The sequence below is a fragment of the Miscanthus floridulus genome, chromosome 19, assembly GCF_019320115.1.
Source record: "Miscanthus floridulus cultivar M001 chromosome 19, ASM1932011v1, whole genome shotgun sequence".
In the NCBI taxonomy this organism is placed as follows: domain Eukaryota; kingdom Viridiplantae; phylum Streptophyta; class Magnoliopsida; order Poales; family Poaceae; genus Miscanthus; species Miscanthus floridulus.
This window is the reverse complement of record NC_089598.1, coordinates 104,611,605-104,638,699: the sequence shown is the minus strand read 5'-3', so window position 1 is coordinate 104,638,699 and position 27,095 is coordinate 104,611,605. Positions and strand designations below refer to the sequence as shown.

Sequence of the window (27,095 nt, the reverse complement as noted above, 5' to 3'; positions counted from 1 at the left end):
CCCCTAACTCAGTAACATGTCAAGTCCAAAGCTCTTGAAGCAACTGTCATGGCTGCAGTGCAGGCTGGACTGAGATCCAGTTTTTCTGCCGGGCCTCCAAAAGCAGAATTTCAGAGGCAACAAGGGTAATAAGGTACAGTAAGTTAGTCAGTAACACATGCAGTTGGATCCAGGGGCATTTGCTAGCTGATACCTTTTTTTCAACAAACTGAGAAAATCTACTAGGAATGCAGTGTAGTAATCTTGATATATCATTAATGCAAATGGAGGGTATAGGCTATGGAGATTAAATTCTCATGGACTGGACTTGTCTAATATTACATTCTAGCTCATACACGATAATAGGGTCTGTGCGCACAGCCCTATGCACGTGGATATACATGTTGTCAGAACCATGATGAACTTAAGTTTTTATCTGGAAGTAGGAGTTATGTACAGATTTTTCATGAAACTCGACAAGATGTCAAGGAAGACGAACCAATTAAGACATTCCAACGGATATACATCTGACTTCCAATGACACGGGCCAATCCAGTGACTGCTTTCTCAAATTTGAGACTCCCATGGTCCTTGGATATAAACTTACTTTTCCAGACATACTGGTAACTCGAGAGACAGCTATTACGCTGTTTCAACTGTCCATCAGGGCTTGGACTTCGTCACTTGTGTTGTTTATGTTCTCCTGCTGGCGATTAGGCTGTCTGAAAACATGCAAATATATCAGCTGAAGGCAATCATATTTTGTTGTGACTGATTTCATATATAACAGTAAAAAAACACTAAAGGCTAGTACAGTTTACCATTCATGTTATCTGGGCAAGGAAGCATCTGAATCTTGGATGGCAGTTAATTTAAAGATCCCGTATCTGGCAGGAAGAGGTAGCGAAACCGAGAATCAAATGGAATGATGCCGAAAGTACGGGTGCCCAGGAGACTTTGCCGCCTTTGAGACACACAGTGATCGACAAATGTAGCTTGCTGCTGAGGTAGAAAATGCGAGATCCAAATAGGGAAGCTGTTGTCGTCAACAAAACCACGGGCAAAACAGTGTAGTATCTTAGGGACCAGAAGCTTCCCTTTTCGACTTACTCCTACCGATGCTCTAATGAAATCACGCTGTGCATCTTGAAGTTCTTCCCTCACATTGTTTGCTGTGTATATCTTCACCTACAGTGATAATTAGTCCTTTGTCAACCATTAAATCTTTGCGCTAGGGACAATCATGAAAGGCATTCTAGCAAATCAACTAGCTTGTCAACAAAAAATATAGTGCTAATCTTGGTGTCAAATGAAGGAAACCAAAGGAAAATGCTCTGAGCTTACCCCGGGAGAAGAATACATTCCACAGCTGAGGGCAAACGTCAAAAGTGGCTCAGGTGCCGCAATGCAGAATTTTTTCTGCTCCTCGGGTACCTTAATCTTCTGAAGGGCAAGAAGCAGGGCCTTCAACCAAAGACAGCAATAACTTTTAATGGTTTGTGTTGGTTAGCTGAAGGAAATCGAAATAAGAAGCACTGTCAGCTAAATGCCCTGCAAGGTTTTCAGTAAGTGGTATACCATCTGTGGCCTATGACTTGGTGGTTTCATCTTCAGAATTACATATTCAATAAATGCAGCACTGAATGAGTGCCCACCAATTGTATATGCGGCCTAGAGAGAAAACAAGTGTAATGAATTAATGATATGATTCTCCAGAAATAAAAGCATGTCACACAACAAGCAAAAAAAATGGAAATCTTGAATTGCTGACATGCTATTAACTTAAGAGTCCCAGGCTCCCACTCCCAGCTAACATAGGAACAAATCTTTTTTTTCTCGAACAAGCTTAGCATGTATGTAACATAGGAACAAATCTAATGTACAATATAATTGGTTCCTTTAGCAAACCTTTTGCATCAGTGAAAACAGTTTCATGTCGCTTCGTGGAACACCATAAGCAAGATAAGCCTGTAAAGGGATAAAAAAATGTCACAAATGTTCAACATGTGCCCTCCCACACATTGAGCTACCCTAATAAGAACTAAAGTTTTCAAAATCACGTACGTGCATCATCAACGCGTTGTATAAGTTGATCCAAAATGCCAACCTTGCATCATCATTGAGGTGAATAGGGTTTATTTCTGCCAGCTGCTCAATGAACAATCTGCACTCTAATAGGCGATCATTAGTACTGTTGGATTAACCCAAATACCATGAAGGACGAAACAGGTGCTCATCTTTAATGGCATTGAAATAAAAGGTAAAGTGGTACTAAAGAGGCAATGTACTGAATCGTGGAGCTAAAGCCAGTGGATTATAGTATGATTTGGTACACCAATTGTCATAGTTTCAGTTAGTTACAAACACTAAGGTGCAGGTATTACAAATATTGCTTGACACATTACCTGAATTTGCGAAGTGACTCCGCAGCGTATTCAAGTTGTTTTTTCCCAACTGACATCCAGGAAACTTCAGCCGCCGCACTGTAGCTGCCTATGTCAGCCCAGCTAAGCTTCTCACGGGCTTTGTAAGGGTCAAAAACAGTCTCCGAAGCTAATAGATTATTGTTGTAGTTCAAATCCACCTGAGGGCTCTGTACCCAAGAAGATATGGACGACGGTTCCGACAGAGACCAGAAGGCAGAAATTGAATAATTCCCAGTGGGGGATGGAATAGACTGCTGAGCCAAGGAGGAATTCCTTGAGGAGTCTCTGCAGGAATCTGATAGCGAAATAAAAATGTTCCTCATGCAGCGGACGATGTCCTCGGAGAGCTGATTAGGATCTGCGAAGCCTTTAACAGAGATCTGTCTCTGTAGTTTCACAGCTTGTTCATGCAAGGCAGCACGAGGATAAACCTCCTCCCCTTGGCTACTGCATTTTTCGCCCGTGGTATCCTGGTAGCAACATGAATGTTCGTAGACAGTGAAAAGACGGGCTAAGAAGATAATAACTGAGCTAAAATCTGAAACATATATAGTTTCTTAATTTAGTCAGGAGATGATGCGTTGAGATCAGAATGGTAAGTGAAGGTATTTGGCATGACTATTGTAGAAGGATATGGCACGTTTTTGGAAAGCAACACAGAATTTCCATCCCTTACAGACTGAATGCAGTGGCCAACGTTATAGTAGTACAAACTGATTCAGCAAGATAAATCCGTATGTTATTTGCAGTCTAAATGAATCTTGCAATTGTTAAGCAGGAACAGGAATAATGTCGATGAGCAGAGAAATACGTACATCTGGTCCGAGTTTCCCGGAGTGGCAGGAGCAAGCGGACGGCGGCGGGGGGAGGTGCTTCAGGCGGTACTCGACGAGCCGCCTCTCGTTCCTCTCCTGGATGAGCTGGAAATGCAGGGAGACCATCTCCTCCTCCAGCTTCGTGACCGCGGTCTCGAGGATGCAGATGTTGGAGAGCAGCTCCTGCGCCTGCAGGGGAGAGAGAGAGAGAGAGAGGAGAGACCGTCTAATGTCAGCGACCGCCGCCGGGGAAGCCAAGCCAAACCAACCGTGGGCGTGCGGGCGTGCGTACGTTGGTGGGGAGGTATGCCATGTCGGCGAGGGTGACGGCGGCGCGGCCCAGGGCGCCCTCGAGGACGGCGTGCAGCGCCGTCTCCTCCTGCAGCGCCTTGCGCAGCCTCTTGACCTGCGCGCGCGCGCGGGCGTGCATTCCATGTGAGGGGGAGTGAGGAGAGTAGGCATGGGCGGGCGGGCGGAGAGAGAGAGAGGGATCGGTGACTCACGTCCTGCTCCAGCTGCGACCTGCCGGACGACCGCGCGGGCTGCGGCTCCGGCTGCGGGGAGAACCCCCTCCTCGCCTTGGCCAGCGGCAGCGGCATGGTGGTGTCGTCCCGGCCTCACCCTGACGGGCTTCCCCCGCCTCGGGGCCGAGACGGCGAGGTCGGAGTCTGGCCCGCGCTTTCGCTGGGGTGAGGAGAGGCGACACTGCCGCCGCCGCCGCCGGCAGAAGGAGCAGGGAGGCGGCTTGCGTGGCGAGGCGACGGGACGGGAGATCTTCGCTTGGTTTGACTGCCTGGTCTATCTAACAAGGTCTTCAAATTTTGAAATGCACGGTCGCTTCGGCTGGGCCGCGGGGCGGGGAGCGGGGCTACGTGGCCGTGTCCACGGGCCACGGTGGCGTGGAGTGGGTGGCCGAACTCGCCACTCGAGGTGGTGGAGGCAGGCAGGTAGTAGACCCAACCCAACCGAAGCTACTCTGGGCTCGGCTTCATTTGGGCCTTGTTTAGATGACTTCATTTTGCAAAATGAAGCACGGTAGCAGTTTCATTGTTATTTGGCAATTAGTGTCCAATCATAGTCTAATTAGACTTAAAAGATTCGTCTCGTGGATTTCGTCTAAACTGTGTAATTAGTTTTATTTTTTATTTATATTTAATGCTTCATGCATGCGTCCAAAGATTCGATGTGACGGGGAATGTGAAAAATTTTGCAAAATTTTTGGGAAACTAAACTGGGCCTTGGTCAATTGGCCGTCGCGATAGATCGATGACATTGATAGCAGTAGCACCATCGCTGTCGCACGCATTGTGCTGAAGCGTGTAAGCTCGGCAAGCCAGCGTTGGTTGTGCCGTGCGTGCCATGGGAACTGGGATGGGTGGTCACACCACACGCACCTGCCGGCCGGCTGCCGCTACAGAGGAGAGGACGGACGGTCAGTGGATCACCTAGGCTAGGAGAGCAGCAAACGCCCGCCCGCTGCATTGTTTACGCGCTCGGTGCGAGAGGCACGGTGGCGCGATCCGCGGTCCTATGCGCGTGCCGGTGACCGCCACCAGGCACCAGCCCGAGCTCGTAGTTGTAGCCCGTACGAGCAGCCAGCAGAGGAAGGCTGATCCCGTCCCGTCCCGCCACGGCGCCACCGAGCGAGCCCGAGACCGCGAGACGCGTGCCAGTGCCAGCCCTTGTCCCGCCCGCCTGTCCGCTTCCTACGATTTCGTCTTTTCCTTTCGGAGGGAGGCCACGACCGCCATTGTTTACTGCTCCCGTCGCTAGTGCCCACCAGGCAGCCTTCCGCTCTGCACGCCGCTCGACGCCACTCCTGCCTCCTGGCACTGGCATTGCGGTTACGGAGCCCAAGGGTCGGATCGCAGATCCACAGCCGAGTTCAAACTTGAAAACCTGGTAGTAATCGCGATCATGCTCTCCTGGTCCTCCTCATTCCTTGGGCAGATTAGGCGTCCCACCATCCCATGGACGCTTTGGCAGATAGCAATAGCATGGCAGTGGAAGTTGTTGGGGCACAAGCGCACAGCAAATGCAACCACTACCATCCACTGGGCAGGACACTCCGGCACTAGCTAGAGCAACTCGCCCACTACGACGCAGCATGCTGCTCCCATTGTCGCCGACCGGCCTGCCGGCGCAGTAGCAATTCAATTCGTTCCGACGGGAGTAATGGTATGGATGCAATGCAACAGCTAGCTGCGACCTGCGACGACACTGGGACGAGCAGGGGGGGACAAAGGCAAAGCAGAGCGCATTGAAACGCTACAAAACAGGCGTGGCCACGCCGCCCAAAAGCACACAAGCTACTGCTCGATGCTGCTGCCGCTGCTGCTGCGGCGGCCATAACCGCCAGCACCGCGGCTCACTGAGCTACAGTACTAGTATGCAGTTCCACGACTCAATACGCACAACAAACCAGTCGACAGCGGTGCAAAAGCCAGCGATGGCCGCCTTTTTTTAAAATTTAAAACAAACACACAAACCGCCGTTAGTCAGCGAAACCATTTCCTCCATGTACTAAATCGATTATCCAACCTCAGGTGATGGAAATTACGCATCCGGCCAAAAAAAATGTCAGGTTTAACAACACAGGTTTCCCAGGCCTCCAAATTGTTGGAAAGGCCCAGCACGGTATGTGTAGACAGACAGCAGCGTCCCCGGCGCAAGCCAGTTCACCGCGCAACCAGGGGCCAGCAGGGGGGTGTGCTATGCCGACACCCAGTCACTCAGCTGGGCAGTGACCTTACCATGCTGGGCCGCAGGAGGACCCTTCAGGCGAGGCACCGCATTCGCGAGGCGAAGGTTGTAGTAGATGTACTCCATGTTGCGGAACCTCTCTTGATCGGCGAAGGACCGCTTCTGGGTGTGCAGCCTCTCGGATAAGCTCTTGTCAAGGTTGTACCTAGTAGCGCCGAAGCATGTCTGGCCTAGGATCCGAGCAGCAAAAGATTGTAGCTCCTTCGTGCCACTCCCATGTCTCTCCCACCAGACATCTGCGATTTGTTTCAGGTAAACACAGGTAAGGACACAACTCCTTTAACTGAATTATCATCACACTGGTAGGTTTCTATTCTTTTTTCTTTGTAACAGTTCAAAATAAATTCCTGATTCTAATTTCTACACCATTTAATCCAGAGGACACAGACTAACTTCTGTTGAACGTGGTAACTTAAGCAAGTTGAAAGATAACTTTGTTGGCAACATGCATTAGTCATTTTCTAAGGAGGGGCACAAGGTAACAAATACGATGCATATCAACAGTGGGTATCAAAATGCAAATCATGAACTTGAAACCAAAAAAAAAAAAATTCAGATATGGTATTTCATCAGGTGACAAATTATCATGGGAGCAAAGGCCTCACACCATAGCATATAGAAGCATATATCAACTGTACTTCCTCTGTCCCAAATTATAAGACGTTTTGGCATTTTTAGATTCATAGCTTTTACTCCCTCCATTCCAGTATACCCGGCGTACAAGGCCATATACCAGATACCAAGAAGGGTACGGAGATATGCGCCCGTATTAACAGCTGTGCTTTGCTGTGCCGCAATTAGCATCGCCCCGCTGGCCACTAAATCATCTTTTATTCGAGTATACTAAGCTAGTGCAGCGACGGTTGAGCCGCATGCATGCAGCATGCGTGCATGCGTCGCTTCGAGCTGAGCCAGAGTAATGACTATATGCCTTGGTACTACTGCCCCCCTGCTATTGTGGCTGATTACAAAAACTCGTGTACGCCGGGTAAACAGGAATGGAGGGAGTACTATGTATCTAGACATAACATATATCTAGGTGCGTAGCAAAAGCTATGAATATAGAAAAGCCAAAACGTCTTATAATTTGGAACGGAGGGAGTAGCATCCAACTATATGGGGGTATTGCAGAACTACTAGTCTACTGTCTCCAGTCATAAAACACGAGATTTCAGACAAGCAAAACAGTTTTTTTTCTGCTGTTTCTCCTTGTCTGAACATCATGCTTTAATGACTGTGGACACGGCATTATTTAAACCTGAGTTATTGTTTACTTAAATTAGCATGGGCCTTTCTTTAACCCAAACCGTCATTAACTAATTAACATTAGCGTCTACCTTGGGATTAGTAGACAAGCATGCATGGTATGTTCAATGAAAGCAACTTAGGACATATATCATGACAAGGCATTAACTTGACAAAAGGAACAGAGGAGCAATTGTGGCAGGCAGCGAGATGAGCGCAGCTGTGGCTGTAGAGATTGTTGTGTGAATATGACATTACTCATTAGCGGGAAAGAACCAGGACTTCTGCCTTAGGCAATATTGCATGTACATAACAATTTGTACACTGGAGAATGGTACTCCTGCTCTATTTAAGTTGGTATGGAGTTCAAGCATCCTAACCAGATCTAACATGTTTAATTAAAATTTGGATAAACCAGAAATAACGGCACTTAGTACTTTAGTAGCAACACAAAAGAGCATCACATCAAATAACAGACAGACTATGAAGGTGCGAAACCAGGAGAAAGGTACAAATTAAAATGTCCTGAAATATTTAGATCAAAGGGGTTCACACAGTGAATCAGGACTGGCCTTTACCTTGAGGTGTTCCAGTAGCTTCCTGAATTGCTGAATCTGAATCAAACAAACCTGATCTTCTTTGATATAGATCCATTTGTTCAGCTACATGCAATGCATGATAATGACTTCTAGCCACTCGGATAATGCAGGTCGTGATGCCACTGCTGATTTCAGAATCATGGCGGTACCGGTCAGCGTAAAAGAGTCCTGGATTGAGAATATAACCAGCAGCATGGATTGGGGAATGCAAATAATTGTCCCATATGCGATCAATCATCTGCCAGTAATTACCATGCTCATGACCAAGATTTTTTTTTATACCTTCTTTTGCACTATCCATGGCATCATACAGGACACTCACTGGACAATTATCATTTTCCAATTTATACAATACACTGATAAGTGGGCCTGTAACCTTCAAAACATTATCAGCAGCACTCCAAAATGCACTATCCGTTTGGACTACCTCACATATATGCATGGACAGACTTGTACAAGCCAGATCAGAGGAAACCCAGTTCGAAGAGCTAAACATCTCCATCAGATTTTCCCTCTGAGACACTAGGGTCTCAAGCGTGAGAAACTTAGCCACCGATTTCAAGTTAGAGTTGCTTATGATCTCAGAGTCAAAATAAAAGAACTTTTTCATCAGTTCCATGGGTAATGCATGGCCATACAAAAACAACGTGATTTCTCTTGCCTTCGTTAGGACATCTTTCACGTGATCCAGTTCAGCTATATTCTCAAGCAGAAGATTGATGCAATGATCAGCACATACTGTGAATATGAATGACTGGTCATGTTTCTTTAGCACAGCATGCTCTGTAGCTTGCATATGTGGTGAAACATTATTGGTGATGACCTGAACAATGTTGTGGACACCGATATCATCAATCAAACAACAGACCATTGCTGCAAGCTCATCAACATCATCAAATATTGTGGAGATGTCTATGGATCTGAGAAAAAGCATCCCTTCTCTGCAATGCACGAAAGCACTAATGAAGCTTCTCCCACACCGGCTTTTCCAGCTATCCAATATCAAACTGCAGCCTCTTCTCTCCCAGTGTTGCCTCATAGCCTTTTCACGCTTTTGAACTTCACTCAGTTGCACTTGCAGAATATATTCATAAGAAGGCATTGCAATCCGAGCCCCACGGGTGAGCAAATCAATCACGCCATTAAAAGACGGCAAGTGAACAAAATCAGACTCAAGACCAGCCTCAAAGACAAGCCTGCCTATTGAATTTGCTACTAGAGAATCCAGGTTATCAGTTGCTCCCATCGAGCGTTCTGATTCAGGCTTATGTGACAAAGAGTGGTCCACAGAGAGGCTGCATGATTTGGTTCCATGGCCTGATGATGATGATGATAGCTCTGCTTGCATATTAGTTACGCAGACATTTTGAGGACCACTAGCTCTTGAAGTTTGGCCTCCCTGCCTAGAAGAACTTGCATTCCAACAAACAGCATTAGCTACGCAGACATTTTGAGGACCACTAGCTCTTGAAGTTTGGCCTCCCTGCCTAGAAGAACTTGCATTCCAACAAACAGCATTAGCATTTGCTTTTGTTGTTGCCATGGGCAGCTGGCTGCAAAAGTGTGAACTGAAGGTAGAAGCAGTCCACCAAAGACAAATCCCCTTGAAATTTGTAGTATGTAGTTAAGGCAGCTGGCGGCAAAAATGTTTGATAAAATTGACCCAGGTGGTGAGACAGGATCCTTATCAGAGGAAACTCAGGATATGCCAACAGAAAAAACAATTCTACTTGGCCTATCCTAATTCTTGCATTCCTCAAGTGAACTCCTTGACAAAAAGTATTCTTGATGCACAATCCTGAAAAGAAAACATAGGCTCTTAGGAAAATTAGTTTAACAGTGTTTTATTCCCAAAAGACACGTATCAGAAATAGAACATTCCATAAACTAGAGGAGCTAAGGACTTAAGGTGCTTCCTTGTCAAGAATAAATGGTTTTAAAAAGCAATAATTATTTGCTGCAGGATTTTGTTTATTTAAAAAATAACAAGTCTATCTTTGCCTGAGCTATAGATATATGAGAATCGATACAATGAATTAACAGCAACCATAACAAGCAAGCTCAATAATTGGCCATTTTCAACATGCTGCCATGAGGAGAAGTGTACAATTGGATTATAAACATGGATACAATTGTCTATGCATCAATCCTACAAATTTGAAGGTTCAATGATTTGCAATGAACCTTACATATTAATGCATTTCCTTATGCCTTGGGATAAAAACTATTAGTGCAGCATTTCTTTATTTCAGCAATAATGATTGATGACGCATATTCAGAGGGCAAAGCGTAATAACGACAATAGAGATGCCATGCTTTTTCAGATGCTGATTGATGCAGCAGAGTTGATGGGTGAAAAACGCAAAACTGCTTGCATCACATGCACATTAAATAAATAATATGTTAAATAGCTAAATAAACAGAACTCTTTTATCTTCTAGATTTTATTCCAATTCTTGATGGATTCGTCAAGGAATACAAATGAACTTACTTAGGACAATGCGATTGCTACAATGCTATGATATCTAATTATAAGGATACCATTGCATGTGACCTCATAGCTTGCTACCATTCCTAAGGACAAAATTATGGATTGAGTATTAAGATATAGACTAGTGTAGAAAAGTTTGGAAAAGGCTCAGGATCAACCAAGGACATGTAAATGAAAGCTTACAAGTAGGAAACTAAATACTACAGTACATGCAGTCTTGTGATAAAAAAAAACATTTCAAACCATATCTGATGTGTTGCACAAACAAACTTCATTGGGAACCTCAAAATTCAGGAAGCCAAATTTAGTATGAAGGTTGACTCCAGCACCCCAAAAAAAATGCAACAGTAACAACAAAGCCCTTTAGTCTCTATCAAGTTGAGGTGGGCTAGAGTTGAAGCCCAACATGAGCCACCAAGAAAAAAGAGAAAGAAAGAGAAAATAAATTAAATACAAGGCATCAATAATAACGACACATAAATACATAATTAACCAAGAGAGAAAAAAATAAAAACACGTCATTATGATAAGGCCTAGCAGCATTAAAAATATTCATCCCAACTCAAAAGCTCCTAAGTCTGCTTACTGCAAATCAATGCAATTAGGCTACTATCTGCATTTACCACATTCAGATATTGAGGGATGCAAAGTGAATAAAACAGAAACAGTATTCGGTGTAGTAAATCATATGCATAGCATGTCCATGCCCATGCTCTCCGTAAACATACATAGATCCAAAGAAAGCACTTGCTAGTCTGCTTTTTTTCAATTAAGAAACCTAGCCATGTGACCATGTTCTGATTAGCTCAACAGCTTTTAAAAATCTACCATGACTACACAGGACAAAAACAACGTCCTTCCGTACGCAGCACGGACCCCCTATGCGTTCACAGTGGTGAAGCGTGAAGGGCACAGGCGCATGACGTCTTAGTTTTAATACCCGCCACGCGGAGGTGGGAACAAACAATTAAAACTTAATCAAACGTTGTTGCGAAGCGGGAAAGAGTTCCCGCGTCCAAGGTTCCCCCATCCCAAAGCTTTTGTGAGTCTCCATCCCCATGTTGGAGAATATACCATTTCCACTCTTTACAATCATACAGGGAGCCACAACAGCACCCCACCCCTGGTATATTTCCACTCCTTACAATCATACAGTGAGCCACAACAACACCCCACCCCTGGTATGTGGTTGACTGGTCCATCATCCATGCAAACAGACCTACGATCCATGGACGGATCTCTCACGCGATGGATCAGAAGGACCCACCCAGACCTCGGGCGGATGGCTGGACAAAATCGCACATCACAGGCGCGGATCGAGTAAAGGCCATTGTTGTACGCATCTACACAGCTAGAACAGATCATCAGAGTCCGCTTAAGCTAGGGTTTGGGTGCTCGGTTCCGCACGGCATCAAGGGAACAGAAGTGCGGGCATACCCTCGGTGCTCACCGCGGGCGAAGCACCAGTCCAAGAACTGGCGAAGAGGGCCCGACGAAGACCTGGGCACCTCGCGTCAGGCGGCGGCGGCGGCGGCTGTAGCGAGAGCGAGCGCTGAGCGCAGCGCAGCGCAGCGGGGTGAACGGGCAACAAAAAAAGCGAAGAGTGGAGCTGAAGCGGGTCCCAAGAGACCCGGACTGAACTACTGTATAAAATTTGCATGGGCGTGGACCAGGCCTGGATGCTCCTGTGCTTTTGCGTTTTGGGTTCTGGTCGAGGTGTCTCCGTGTCTGTCTAGGCCCACTGGCCCAGGCTCCAAACCACGTCGCTGACCTTGTATTTATTTTCTGTTTTTCTAATTCTTTTCCTTGTTGGATTAGAGGACTGTTTTTATGTGATATATAATTAAAAATATACAGGTGCTCCTTATTGGAATTTTTTATTTTCGTAGTACTGATTAGATGAGAGAAAATTAATAAAATGATAAATTTAATAGTTTATATATGGTCATGAAGATATCACGAACCATATTAATATTGTGCATTTTCCTCTCATTATTGGTATTATCGGTCTTAGACACTAACCAACCAGAACTTCTCCATTATTATCTGACCATGAAATATAATCGACTTTCTAAGGCCCTGTTTGGATTCAGGATCCTTATATGTAGTAATTACCTGCTAATAATTATCTCTTTAAGATCTAAACAGGTAGATAATAGACTAGCCAATTGTTAGCTAGTGCTTTAGATAACAACTATCCCACTAGCTGACCCAAATCAGATAATAAGCTATTAGCTAGATAACTATTATGAGATAGTGAATCCAAACAGGGCCTAAGTAATCGTGCTTTCTATCTTGCAGGCTATCCAGGATTCTAACCAAGAAGCCATAAATGGTAAGCATATGTTTAGTTATTTTTATAGATTATATATTTGTGACATTGTAACTAGGGGTTAGAGGTTCGGTTTATAGCGACGGCTCATTCGATCTTTTTCGGTCCTAAAATAGCATGGAGAATTGGAGAACCAAGGGTTGGGTCTTCGGTCTCCTTAGATTGGTCCTTTGTTCTGGTCAAGCGGATTGATGGTGCACGATCAAGCATACGGTGTTGGCCAACTCCACCGCCTACTCCATGACATCTGGGCATAGCTCTGCCTAGCCAACATCGAAAACATGACACATCCATAGCCTCATCCACCACATCCATATGATCGAGCTCCACCAACCTATTCTCCCCATTATGTATTGTTCATTTGATCCAAAACAAATAAATTGGAGGGGATTGAAGGGTATTGAGGATGATTTTAACTCGTAGATGATTTAATCCCCCACGATCCTATCGAATCCCCTTGATTTGGGATCCGACGAATAGGCCCTTGAGGAGCTTCTTGCCTCCATGTTCTTGCCCACTCTTACGCTACCTCCCTTCTCTTCTCAAACTCCACCTCCGCTAATGCCTCACACACATCAGCCTCTACGTGCCCCTGTTTGTGGATCTGGAGATCACGAACTTCATCTCACCGTGGGACAACATGCGAGTGGTACAGCTAAAGCCCTAGTGATAGAAAAGAGTCCGATGGCTGAGCAAGCAACAACAAGGACAGCGAGGAGCTACAACAATTGTGCTTTAAGGATTCAGATAGGGTCGATGGTGGGTTTTAATAAGCCCCAAAGTCTATTTTGTGTGTGTTAAACCCTACATGGATTTTAATATAGGTTGCTACACAATATTTATTACTGGAGCTAGCTGGCATTAGCTTGACCCCCAAAACTTAGTGTCGCTATTGCCGATGCCTTTCTTACTATATTTGGAAGCTATGCTGGTTGACACAAAACGTTCTCTTCGTTGGCCGACAACCAACTTAAAATTTTGTGGTGGTTGAAGTTACTGGTGATAATGGTGTCACAGAAACCTACCAAAAAGGAAGCATAGAGACAAACCAAAACCATGTCGAGAACATGTACATGATCATGAGAGAGCACGGATACATGCGATAGTTGGGTTTGCCATTCTTTTGTGTTGTTCCTACTCATTAAGGGCCTGATTGGATGCTCACATGTGTTGGCCTAGGCTGCCGGGATGCAGTTACAAATTGTTTGGATGTCTGCACCATGACTTGGGCTAGATCTCGCTCGTGCAAATCTCCCCCACTGGCCTAGCTCTAGGGAAACGAAAATGAATCTTGTTTCCTCATGGGCTGGCTCCCGTGGGACACGACGCACGCTTGCCGACGTCCGTTCATGGATCTCCTAGGCATACTTGTGCTCCAACATCTTGCAACCAAACAATCACTCCTTGCTTCTCGGTGTTGTGGGCACATGCAACCATACGGTCATGCCTTGCATAGGGGAAACCTAGCCAATGGTGGCATGGACGCGAGATGTGAGACAAGTGAAAGCTCTAGTTTGGTTTTGGTTAATTGATGAAACCCTAAGTGCTAACCTAGTTTATCAAAGTGATTATGAGATAGGTAGCACTACTCCAAGTGATGAAGCAATGGCGAAGATCATGACAATAGTGATGGCATGGTGATGATCAAATGCTTGAACTTGAAAAGAAGAAAGAGAAAAACAAAAAGGCTCAAAGCAAAGGTATAAATAGTAGGAGCCATTTTGTTTCGGTGATCAAGACACTTAGCGAGTGTGATCACATTTATGTTAGATAGCTGTACTATTAAGAGGGGTGAAACTTGTATTGAAATGCGGTTATCAAAGTGACACTAGATGCTCTAACTCATTGCATATGCATTTAGGATTTAGTGGAGTGCTAACACCCTTGAAAGTATTTGTGAAAGTATGCTAACATATGTCCACAAGGTGATACATTTGGTGATTGGCACATTTGAGCAAGGATTAGAAACTTCACCGGCACCCTATGCCAAAAAGACAGGGGTTCACAGAGTGATCGGGCACTGGTGGCGCAGTGACCAGACGCTGGGGTCCTGAGTCCGGTCAGTAGCAGCGGTGAGCACGCATCTCAGTCTTATGACCGGACACTGGCGCGAAGAGTGACCAGACGCTGGCAGGGTGTGTCCGATCAGTGCTGACGTACGTTGATGTGAGGCGCATAGAGGAAATGTTGAGTGACCGGACGCTGGGTGTGTCCGGTCGAGCATGATCGGACGCGTCCGGTCGTGAAATTTCACGTTTGAAACCTTACTAGAAACGACCGGACGTTGGGGTCCTACGTCCGGTCACTTTCTAACTGACGCGTCCGGTCATCACTTGACCGATGAGATCGGGCGATCGGCGTTTGAAGCCGATGACACGTGGCAAGCATCGGGCGACCGAACGCTGGGGTCCTGTGTCCGGTCGAACTGACCGGAGCATCTGGTCACCCCGAGTTGTGTCCAGTGAAGGGGTACAACGGCTCTATTTCGTGGGGGCTTCTATTTAAGCCCCATGGTCGGTTCAAGCTCACTCTCTTGGACATTTACATTGACATAGCAACCTTGTGAGCTTAGCTAAAGTCCTCCCACTTATCTCCATCATTATTTCATCATCATTGTGAGATTGGGAGAGAATACAAGTGCATTGCTTGAGTGATTACATCTAGTGGCACTTGGCATCCGTGTTTTCCTGCTGGATTCACTTGTTACTCTTGGTAGTTGCCGCCATCTAGAAGGCTTGGAGCAGCGAGGATTGTTGAGCGAAGGTTTGTGATTATCTCCGGCTCTAATCGTGGTGATTGTGAGGGGTCTTGTGCCTTCCCCGGCGGAGAGCCGAAAGGTAACTCTAGTGGATTACTCATGTCATTGAGTTACCTCACTTGTGGGTAGGTTCTTACGGTGTCCAATTGTGTGGACGAGGTTCGTGCAACATCTCTTAGCCGCCGAACCACCAAGTGTTGGTCGACATAACGGGGACTAGCGTGTCGACAAGCATGTGAACCTCAGAAGAAAAATTGGTTGTCTCTTGCCTTTTGGTATTCTCCCGGTGATTGATTTAGTATTCATCTTGTGATTGGTTCACCTCTCTACATGGTGGTATAATCATCCTACTCACTCATTTATATTCTTACAAACTAGTTGTGGCAAGCTCTTTAGTGTAATTAGAATTGAGAGCTTGCTTTGTTATTTTAAGTTCATCTAGTTGAGCTCTTTAGAGTAGTAAGATTGAGAGTTCTTAGTGAGTAGTAACATTGTAAGTTGTGTGTCTAGTAATCATTGTAACTAGAATTGTTGGATAGGTGGCTTGCAACCCTTGTAGAGCTAGAGCAAGTTTGCATTTCGCTATTTGTCAACAACAACAACAACAACAACAAAGCCTTTAAGTCCCAAACAAGTTGGGGTAGGATAGAGTTGAAACCCAACAGAAGTAATCAAGGTTCAGGCATGTGAATAGCTGTCTTCCAAGCACTCCTATCTAAGGCTAAGTCTTTTGGTATATTCTATCCTTTCAAGTCTCCTTTTATTGCCTCTACCCAAGTCAACTTCGGTCTTCCTCGGCCTCTCTTCACGTTACTATCCTGACTTAGGATTCCACTACGCACCGGTGCATCTGGAGGTCTCCGTTGCACATATCCAAACCATCTCAACCGGTGTTAGACAAGCTTTTCTTCAATTGATGCTACCCCTAATCTCTCACGTATATCATCGTTCCAAACTCGATCCCTTCTTGTATGACCGCAAATCCAACGCAACATACGCATTTCCGCGACACTTAGCTGTTGAATATGTCGTCTTTTCGTAGGCCAACATTCTGCACCATACAACATAGCAGGTCTAATCGCCGTCCTATAAAACTTGTCTTTTAGCTTCTGTGGTACCCTTTTATCACATAGGACACCAGACGCTTGCCGCCACTTCATCCACCCTGCTTTGATTCTATGGCTAACATCTTCATCAATATCCCCGTCCCTCTGTAGCATTGATCCTAAATATCGAAATGTATCCTTCCTAGGCACTACTTGACCTTCCAAACTAACATCTTCCTCCTCCCGAGTAGTAGTGCCGAAGTCACATCTCATATACTCAGTTTTAGTTCTACTAAGTCTAAAACCTTTGGACTCCAAGGTCTCCCGCCATAACTCCAGTTTCTGATTCACTCCTGTCCGGCTTTCATCAACTAGCACTACATCGTCCGTGAAAAGCATACACCAAGGGATGTCCCCTTGTATGTCCCTTGTGACCTCATCCATCACTAAAGCAAACAAATAAGGGCTCAAAGCTGATCCTTGATATAGTCCTATCTTAATCGGGAAGTCATCCGTGTCTCCATCGCTTGTTCGAACTCTAGTCACAATATTGCTGTACATGTCCTTAATGAGCCCGACGTACTTTGTTGGGACTTTATGTTTGTCCAAAGCCCACCACATAACATTCCTTGGTATTTTATCATAAGCCTTCTCCAAGTCAATAAAAACCATATGTAGGTCCTTCTTCTTCTCCCTATACCGCTCCATAACTTGTCTTATTAAGAAAATGGCTTCCATGGTTGACCTTCCGGGCATGAAACCAAATTGGTTCATAGAGACCCGCGTTATTGCTCTTAAGCGATGCTCGATAACTCTCTCCCATAGCTTCATAGTATGGCTCATTAACTTAATTCTCCGGTAATTTGTACAACTTTGAATATCTCCTTTATTCTTGTAGATCGGTACCAATATACTTCTCCTCCACTCATCGGGCATCTTGTTCGATCGAAAAATATGGTTGAACAGCTTGGTTAACCATACTACAGCTATGTCCCCGAGGCATCTCCACATCTTGATTGGGATACCATCCGGTCCCATCGCCTTACCTCCTTTCATCCTTTTCAACACTTCTCTGACCTCCGATTCTTGGATTCTCCGCACAAAGCGCCTATTGGTGTCATCAAAAGAGTCATCCAACTGAAAGGTTGTGTCCATATTCTCACCATTGAATAATTTGTCAAAATACTCTTGCCATCGATGTCGGATCTCATCCTCCTTTACCAAGAGATGCTCTCTTTCATCCTTAATGCACTTAACTTGGTTGAAGTCCCGTGTCTTTCTCTCATGAACCCTAGCCATCCTATAAATGTCCTTCTCTCCTTCCTTCGTACTCAAATGTTGGTAAAGATCCTCGTACGCTCTACCCTTTGCCACACTTACAACTCGCTTTGTAGTCTTCTTTGCCACCTTGTACTTCTCTATGTTGTCCACACTCCTGTCATGGTACAAGCGTCTATAGCATTCTTTCTTCTCCTTAATAGCCCTTTGGACTTCCTCGTTCCACCACCAAGTATCTTTAGCCTCGCGTCCCCTTCCTTTGGTTACTCCACACACCTCTGAGGCTACCTTTCGAATGTTGGTTGCCATCTTGTCCCACATATTGTTTATGTTGTCTTCTTCCTTCCAAGAGCCCTCTTTGATAACCCTTTCCCTAAATACCTCTGACGTCTCCCCTTTCAGTTTCCACCACTTTGTTCTTTCAATCTTAGCTTGTTTATCCCTACGGGCACGCACCTGAAAATGAAAATCTGCCACCAAAAGCTTATGTTGAGAAACAACACACTCCCCTGGTATCACCTTGCAATCCAAGCATGCTCGTTTGTCCTTTCTTCTTGCGAGGACAAAGTCAATCTGGCTACAGTGTTGTCCGCTACTGAAGGTCACTAGATGAGATTCTCTCTTTCTAAAGAAAGTGTTGGCTATCATCAAGTCAAAAGCTACCGCGAAGTCCAGAACTTCCTCCCCCTCCTGATTCCTACTACCATACCCAAAACCTCCATGAACTGCCTCAAAACCTGCGCTTGTAGTACCTACATGCCCATTAAGATCTCCTCCTATAAAAAGTTTCTCACTACTAGGTATAGCTCTAACCAGACCATCTAAGTCTTCCCAGAACTGTCTCTTAGCACTCTCGTCGAGGCCTACTTGGGGGGCATACGCACTAATTACGTTCAAGACCATATCACCAACGACAAGCTTGACTAAGATAATCCTATCTCCTTGCCTTCTCACTCCCACCACACCATTCTTGAGGCTCTTATCAATCAAAACTCCTACTCCATTTCTATTCGCAACTGTCCCTGTGTACCAAAGCTTGAAACCTGTATTGTCCATCTCCTTCGCCTTTTGACCCTTTCATTTAGTCTCTTGAACGCATAATATATTTACACGCCTCCTAGTCGCGGTATCAACTAATTCTCTTAACTTACCTGTAAGTGACCCTACATTCCAACTACCTAAACGGATCCTAGTTGGTTCGACTAGCTTCCTTACCCTTCGCACCCGTCGACTCTGATGCAAAGACCCTTGCTCATTTTTCACTACACCCGGGCGTCGATGTAGCGCGCCACTAAGGAAACGACGACCCGATCCTTGGTTACTTGACACCATGCCCAGATCACGACACGGCGTGTCACGGGGGTGACGACCCGGCCCTTGCCCATTTAACACCATACCCGGGTTCCGATATGGCACGTCGCTAAGAGGGTTACGCCCCAACGATTTTCTTTCGGGATTCATCTCCATTTAAGTGGCTAGGTTTTTACATTGGCTCGCCACGCCTAACACAACCCTCCTCCTTTACCAGGGCTTGGGACCTGCTATGCTGGAACACCAAAGGCGCCCCACCATAGGCGGAGTTACATTTCGCTATTTGTCATACTAATCAAATTGCTCTAGTTGATTTGTAAATTTTTAAATAGGCTATTCATCCCCTCTCTAGCCATATTAGGACCTTTCAACAAGCTGGGACGGGGAGCCTAAGATGATGTAATATGATCATGACAAACGATCTTCTTTTAAACATTGTGGTATTTGCTAACTTCTAAACTGGCATATGGTTTTCTGAAAGTTCTGACAAAATAAAGTGTAGAAGAAATTAAAATCTGGCCAGACAATATGTCAATCAGAATTCGATGGCAATTTTGTGTGAATTCTGATCACACTACCATATTAGCGGTTAGCTTTTGACATACGGGAATACCTGACTCGTTACATTCTGATTTTTGTTTTATATATACAAGGACATTGTGTTTGCTTCGTTATCTTGCCCGTGCATCTTCCACAAAAAAAAGCATCAATATGGAAGGGGTACTTGTAACAGCGACCACAAATTCAGTTGAAAATTAGACCAATATACCAATACCGTCTCAATGTCCCACGGTAACGCTGGCTTGGATCGCAAATTCACAATCTATATTTATCAGCCAGCCGGCATCTAGTGATGAACGTCTGAGCAGAGTTGTGTTGGGAATATCCTGGTTCCTGGTGATTGACTCACGTTTGGTCACACAAACTGATTTTACACTCACACAAAAAGCATATACTCCGTATATATCAGCAGCCTCTGGCATTGGCAGCAAAGTCGAAGTCAAAACAGAACGGCGCTGCAACAGGCTACTTGCGCGATTTTTTTTTTCTAAATTAATATTATTTTAATATTTAATTGCAGATGTAGAAGCTGTAATAGTGAAATTGCAAATTTATAAGCACTAATAGGCAAACCAGCAGCCGATCCACGTGAGCGTTATTTGTGCCGATAGGTATGTCGGCATTCGAGGAGCCGATAGATCCTCGCCTAACGTCAGAAATGTGGCGCCATCACCAGGAGATCGCCGGCCTGCGCCCTAAGAAGCCCTCTAAACCCAAGCCAGCCAACCGCGGCCGCGTCGCCAAGTTCTACCAGAACCAGACTGAGGCCGCCCATAGGTGAAAACTTTACGCCTTTACATCCGCACGACCAAACAACACTTGCGACCTCCTTTTGCTCATCCGGATGTTTAGTTGCTGATTTATGTGGAAACTGACTGGCCAGCTGTTGTTCAATTCGATCCAGGTTGAATGCTTACCATCTTATTCCTGAACCAAACCTGAAATGAAGCTTTTGTTCAATTCGATTGCAGTAGGTTGTAGATTAGGATTGTGTCTGCATACCGCATGCCCACCCACTATCTGATCTCGTTAGGTGTATGTTGATGCTGCAGCTCTTCATGTGGGCGTGGTTGCAATTATAGTTAAATCGAAGCAGGGGAACTTGCTTAAGCTATCTATTTCAGCTTTTCAAACTTGATTCAACTTCATCTGCAGTTTGGTACAATGCCTAAAACACCTGAAGGCATCATCACCTGCATTTTTGTGTTCTTCGTGTTTACCCTCTGGATGCCTATCTCAAATTCCTACATTTCTTGTCATGCCTACTATTGGTGCTAAAGTAAAGCTGTTTGTTGCAATTCAACGAAAAACCTAGACATTTCAAACTTTAGTTCATACAAATCGATATACTGGTACTTAAAAGCTATACTGGAGCTAACTATGTCCATGTTTGTTCCTCATGACAGGTTTTTTTTTTCACCTTGTATTGCGAATACTAGCAGTCCTATTCTCAGAAACTGTATTTTGCTATTGAATTACTTAGGCATAGTTGGGAACTGGATACTTGGATAGGGATGGAAGAAAAATAAAGCCAATATCTGTAGCAGGATTCAATGTGGTTTATCTAGTAAAAAACGAGTTGTTGTTGAAATAGCTTATGCATCCTTTCTTATTTAAACCACTAGTAATTGCACTTTGTATATTGTACATCGTGAGCATGCATTCTGGAAACATGACTATCTATAAACTCATATAATTTGATTTATCTTGCTGTCTCCTTAAACCTTGAAGTTTTCATATTTTATCTTGGCCTGCAATGCCACTACTAATATTACTGCAAGAAAGTAGGTGCCAACCTTTAGTTCATCATACATTTCCATTGCTCCTTAATGTCATTCCTTCCTTTCAGTGATCAGCAAGTACATAGAACCTAAGGACGAAAGAACATTGTTAGATGGTACTGTATCCGTTGCTTGTAGTTGTAGGTTACAATAGCTGTTTAAAGTTTGCTGTGGCTCCATTTACTACCTACATCATACAGCAGTGGTTGACAGTGTTTCCAACTTGGCCACGAATGGTTTGATGCTTTCTAGAAGACTAGAACCTTTTTTATTACTCAGAGAGCTGAGCTTGTTTTTTAATCCATCCTATAACTTTACAATATACCACGCTTACTAGCAAATTGTATCATGAGTTCTGTCAAGATGGCTAACAGTAACAGTAATGTATTTTGGGTGCTCAAAAACCTTTGCTATTTAGACTTTTAGGGTGTTGCTTCCGTTTTCAGATATTACCCCAATGTTTCAATCATAGTGTGCTTACCGCAAAAGTTACACTATGTTTGCAACTACAAATTGTTTTAGTTTCAGGCAGATAGATCATGAAGAAGCAGAAAATGACCGTAATCTTTCACTTGTACACATGGTCACAAACACGGGCGGATCCAGAACGGGGCTGCGCCCCGGGCTGAGCTGCTGATTCACGTTCAAAATAGTCTGATCTTGCTTCCTAGGCCTCCTTTTGTCTAATTAAGATCATAGTTTTTTAAGCTAAACACCACGTATGTTAAAGGACTACGTGGACTCGCCCCGGGCTGCAGCCTGGGCAGCCCGGGCCCTGGATCCGCCCCTGGTCACAAATCACTAACCTGTTTTTTGTTGTCTACTAACAGGAACAGCAAATCAGAAGGGACATCTTAAGAGAAAAGAGTCAGCACTTTGTAATAAGTACCAGTTGCACACTGTCGTATGCAAATTCCCTAGTTCTAGTTAGAATGCAATGCTACTGATGATGGCGGTTTTCTAGAAGAGAATATATATCAGCATTTGATGGGAGCTTCCTGCTTGAGGATACATCAGGCTTATGATACTAGCGTATCTAACTGTATATTGCATGACCTTGTAAAGTAAGGACCTTATAATTTTAGATTGTACATATACCTTACCTGTACAGGAATGAAGAGAACCACTTATCCTTTGGAATATCAATGTACTACCTTCTCTTGTGCAAAGTTTTTCTTTGTTAAGTTCAGCTCTAATCATTGGTTTATGATGGCATTTATAAAGATGAAAACTGCTTTATATGATGCCATGCTGCGGGGATTGTGCCGTGCACTCATTCTTTTCCGCTTTGCTGAACAACGATCATCTATTCAATTAGCCAATAATTTCGTAACTGATCCCTCTGGGAAGGATGAAGATCTTTACTCACCTGGCATCTGGCAAGAGGGAAGCCATACATTCTTTAACTTCAAACAATGCCTAAACCAACAGTGTCTAAACCATGTACTTCAAACCGTGCCTAAACCAGAAGTATATGGTACTCTACGATTGAGGAAGCCAATGTCTTCAAACAGTGCCTAAACCAGAAGTACATTGTACTCTACGATTGACGTAGGTAACACCGAGGAAGCCAATGGATTTGAAGAAGAAAAATCCATAGCAACCCAAACCTAAGTGTCCTTGTCGGGGGAAAAAATTTCAAACATAAGCCCTAACTTCCATTTTTCATTCCAAAGTCAAACTATATAACACAACGGCTAAGATCTGAAGTCCATTTCATGCCAAGATACCAACAGATAACTAGAGATACTATGGTTGTTCAGGTTACAAACAATAGCAAATAGATCCTGAAGTAAAACGGGAGGTGCAAATGTCTGGCACAGCTATGAACATGGGGCCTCGTTCTCAAGATCAACCTGAACCTTTGTCCTCTTGATCCTTGCCGGCGATTTGCATTCTGTGTCTACAAACGGTTTTTTGTTCTTGGACGGCTGCGGAGAAATGGTGCCTACCTCAGATTCGCTTCTCTCATCTGATGTCGATTCAGGTGACACTGTCGCTTGTGGCTTAGTTGGAACTTTTAGTGACACATTGCCGGCCTTCTGTTGCTTTTCCAGTATTTTCTGCAAGTATCTTGCATGTTCCTCTATCCGTAGCTGCAACTGCCTTTGTACCTGGTTGTGAAATTCAAATCATCAGTGCTGAAAATATTTGATAATTGAGTGTTTGTTACTACATGTTTCCTGACTATTTCCGATACCACATGATAATGGGTGTGGATACTAGACCCTGTTTAGATCCACCTTGTGAATAGTTAGCAACTAAGAATTAGCAAGAGTGGATCTAAACAAGCCTATGCTAAAGGCCAAAAGGGTGGTGCTAACTTCTAGCAAGAATTTGAAAGGTAAAGGTTGCTAGACAGTGCTAAAAATTGGCATGCTAATTTAGTGGATCCAGTGCCTAAACCAGAAGTACATGGTACCTGCAATATATTCGATTCTGATTATTGAATTCTAATTTTTATGGTCAAAATTTATAGTATACAATTAATTCTTTTAGGTATTCATTGATTGTATATAAGTTGGCCAGTTAAAGGATAGGATGAACAGAACGCAAGTGGACATATAGAACTGAAACCAAACTCCATACTCTGGATAAATTTATTTATCAAGCATGTGAGAACTTGTGAGATGTGATAACATAGCCTGCACTCTGGATGTTCTGATACCCACCTCTAATTGTTCATGAAGCTGTTTCTGAACCTCGATTTGCATCCTTAGAGCTTCTGCCACTTGTAAATTCCTAAGAAACATGTTAAGGAAAGGGATGTAAAACTCTAAGGTCGTGCTGCTTATGTGCATGTTTCCCTACTTAAGTGATCAGAGGACTCACTTGTTTTTGCTTGAATCACTGCCGCTCTTTCCTGATTGTGCTTTTTTATCCTCCGAAGAAGCCTTCTTATCTACACAGAGTAAGCATTTAGGATTTTCGTTCTTTTCAGAAAAAGGCTGCTATTACAAAGGACACAGTAAGTAGGTAATTTAAGCTTACCTTCTTTAGGCCCAGGAAGATATTTCGCAAGCCGATACTTCTATATGAAGAGTATAGGAGAGAAAATGTAAGTTATAATGAGAACATAGAAGGGAGAATTAATTTTCACTGGAAACAATTGTACACTTGTACCTGCAGATGGCTCTTCACATGATAAATGGTTAGACCTTCTACCTTCATTAGTTTCAGCACACCCTTAGGAGTTGCTTCTGTAAAGATATGAAAGCAAACTATTTATTAAGGATGGTCTGTCAAATATAGACAACCTGAAAACATGTGAGAGATAAAGCAAAATGGCCAACTTACTTTCAGGTCCTTCAAGCTTTTTTACGGCCTCCAAAAAACGCTCATGAAGCTCAAGTGTCCACCTCAACCTTGACTTGTTAGTTGTTGCAGAGCTAGAAGATAACTGAGATGAGCTAAGCTGGACCTTAACTGGTGATCCTAGATTCTGTATACTCTGAGTGGAGCAAGATGATACTGGAAGTGATGACAGCTGTGGTGGTGTGCCATATATGTCCTAAAAACAATGTGTCAGAGGAATATCACCATAAAACATCTATAAACTGGAACAGAGGATCTGGTGTGCTGCAAAGCCCAAACTGTTACCGTCAAATTATAGTGGAGCAGTGTTTCTGTAAGGGGCTCGATTAACTTACATCTAAATGAGGACTCTTCTCATTGTCAGTGATGGCAATTCCTAGCTGCTCAGACAGGAACTGAAATTCCATCTGTTCATCAAAAGCCAAGGCATTGTTTTCTCGGAAGCTGCCATCAGAAGCTTCTCCAGAAAGATCGAGGAAGTCTTTCAGATCATCTGACTGTTCAGCTTCATCTAAACCATTGCCAGTATCACCACTTAAGAGCAGAGAGGAGCTTGATGACTGCCCAGTTGAAACATGCTGCTCACACTTAGGGGGGTGAGGCAGGAAAGGTAAAGTGCCCATTTGACGGCATGGCTCTGTTTTTGTCGAAGATGACGAAAACAAGCTTGTGCAGAATGTCGAAGAATTTGAGAACATGGGTTCTGAAAATTTAGGATGTGAGACATGAGACTGCGAGCTATCAGGATCAGATTCAGGGCTTCTTTTCTGAAGGTTAACTGATAGGCTCCTTGACAAGCTTGATGACCGGATCAACTCAGTCTTGATGTTTGATGACTGACTCGTGGATGGCAATGTGTCATCCATCAAGCTGTGGTGATCTAATTTAGCATCGAACAGCTTATGAACTGAAGGTGCAGAGGCATGTCCTGTTTTGTCGGGAGTGGCGATTTGCTCCATCGCAAGAACACTCTGAGAGTTCATTGCTTGCAAATGGTTTCTGGACTCGATAATCACCTGCCTGCACATGACAATCGATGTCGATAGTTATTAGAACACTGCAATGCTGCAAATTTCATTAGCTCCTCTGTTATAGAAAACAAGATAAGTACATAAGAAATCCTATTGTTTGGAGTGTGAATACCAAATGCCACATAAATACACATACAAGAAGAAGCTTGCTTAGCCCATATAGATCTAATTCCATGTTTTAGTAACTTATTGTTCAGATAAGCAGTAGTTCTGACCTCTGTTTGACTAACAGATGATCATTCGTACAGTATTTAGATGAAAACACCTAGGCAACCAAACAGGTGATTTATTTTGGCATAATTGAGCAAACAGCCACACGGCCAGGAAAAATACAGTAAAGTTTACACACGGCTGCTCAATGAGAGAAAAAGGAAAGGAGGAAGACTCTAAAAATCCAGAAAACAATTCTCTGAAAGAAGAAACCTCTAAATACTATTCACGAGTTTCCTGATGTTTTCGCTGCAGTTGAATTCTCACTTACTAACCAAGTAACCAAATGTTTTGTTTCTTTTCGCAAATAAAACGAAAGAAAGGAAAATAAAATACTGTGGTTTGCAAAAGACTAGATTCGAGGTTCCATGAGCATTCCAGAAAATTAATCCATTTTATGAGGTGAGTACATGCTGTGCTGTCCGTCAGTGAGGCATGCTGTACACGCCCATACTCTGCTCAGGTGCTGCACTCACAGCTTCAGAAGTCAAGTCGGGGAAACCTGGCATGCAGCTGGTGAACAGCCCTAAGAAACTAGACCGGACTCCAGGTCAAATATATCAGAAACAACACAAAAAGGTTCATCAAAACAAAGGAAGACGTTCGAACTCGAAGGTTCAAACTTCACTGCAATTGCTAATTCCAATCGGTGTACGGAATGCAAGGGCATAAACTCTGCCGCCACACATGCATAGCGCTAGCGCTACCAACCAGAAAAATGGGAGAAGTTAAAGGCAAATCAAGAATGAGGCTTGTTTGCCTTTGGAGATTGATGTGTCCAGAAGTTCAGAACAGAAGGAATCGCTAAATCTTGCGAGAAATCGGGGTTAACTGAAGCCAAGGACCCAAAGGGCCAAAGGGGAGACATCGGCGTGCAGATAGGATAGAAGGATCTTTGTAACCTCGGCTCACCTGAAACTCCAGCGACGAGACGGATTACAGGAGATTCAGAATCTGGAGGCTGCCAAGTGCCAATCGTCCCTCACTCCACCAGTCTCCACTCCTATCCACGACCAAATCTCCCTCTCTCTCTGGGAGGGCTATAGGTGCCCAAATCCTATCTCTCTTCTTGCAAATCATTGGCTCGGTGCCCCCCTTTCTTGGTGTGCGCCATCCTGGTATGGTTAGTTGGGTGGCTGTTTTGCTTTCGGTCT

General features: G+C 44.2%; 3 protein-coding genes across 4 annotated transcripts; all 3 read right to left on the bottom strand.

Moving 5' to 3' along the window:
- Positions 1–4,124, bottom strand: LOC136528372 (uncharacterized). The gene is made up of 10 exons (XM_066521330.1): positions 3,724–4,124; positions 3,513–3,626; positions 3,221–3,409; positions 2,385–2,875; positions 2,044–2,143; positions 1,888–1,947; positions 1,558–1,650; positions 1,324–1,443; positions 801–1,167; positions 1–701 (listed from the first exon to the last, which is right to left on the bottom strand). The coding sequence occupies exons 1-9, from the start codon at positions 3,817–3,819 to the stop codon at positions 847–849; spliced, it is 1,584 nt and encodes a 527-aa protein (XP_066377427.1). The 5' UTR covers positions 3,820–4,124; the 3' UTR covers positions 1–701; positions 801–846.
- A 1,591-nt stretch (positions 4,125–5,715) lies between these two features.
- Positions 5,716–11,912, bottom strand: LOC136528226 (uncharacterized). 2 transcript variants are annotated; one of them, XM_066521158.1, is made up of 3 exons: positions 11,756–11,912; positions 7,807–9,625; positions 5,716–6,219 (listed from the first exon to the last, which is right to left on the bottom strand). In XM_066521158.1, the coding sequence occupies exons 2-3, from the start codon at positions 9,368–9,370 to the stop codon at positions 5,933–5,935; spliced, it is 1,851 nt and encodes a 616-aa protein (XP_066377255.1). In that variant the 5' UTR covers positions 9,371–9,625; positions 11,756–11,912; the 3' UTR covers positions 5,716–5,932. The 2 variants fall into 2 exon arrangements, with proteins under 2 accessions (XP_066377255.1, XP_066377256.1); XM_066521159.1 differs by having other exon boundaries at positions 11,769–11,912.
- An 11,093-nt stretch (positions 11,913–23,005) lies between these two features.
- Positions 23,006–27,095, bottom strand: LOC136527590 (protein PHOSPHATE STARVATION RESPONSE 3-like). The gene is made up of 8 exons (XM_066520373.1): positions 26,854–27,095; positions 25,036–25,720; positions 24,683–24,896; positions 24,509–24,585; positions 24,377–24,416; positions 24,218–24,287; positions 24,058–24,127; positions 23,006–23,499 (listed from the first exon to the last, which is right to left on the bottom strand). Exons 2-8 carry the CDS (start codon positions 25,681–25,683, stop codon positions 23,209–23,211), a joined length of 1,410 nt encoding a protein of 469 aa, XP_066376470.1. The 5' UTR covers positions 25,684–25,720; positions 26,854–27,095; the 3' UTR covers positions 23,006–23,208.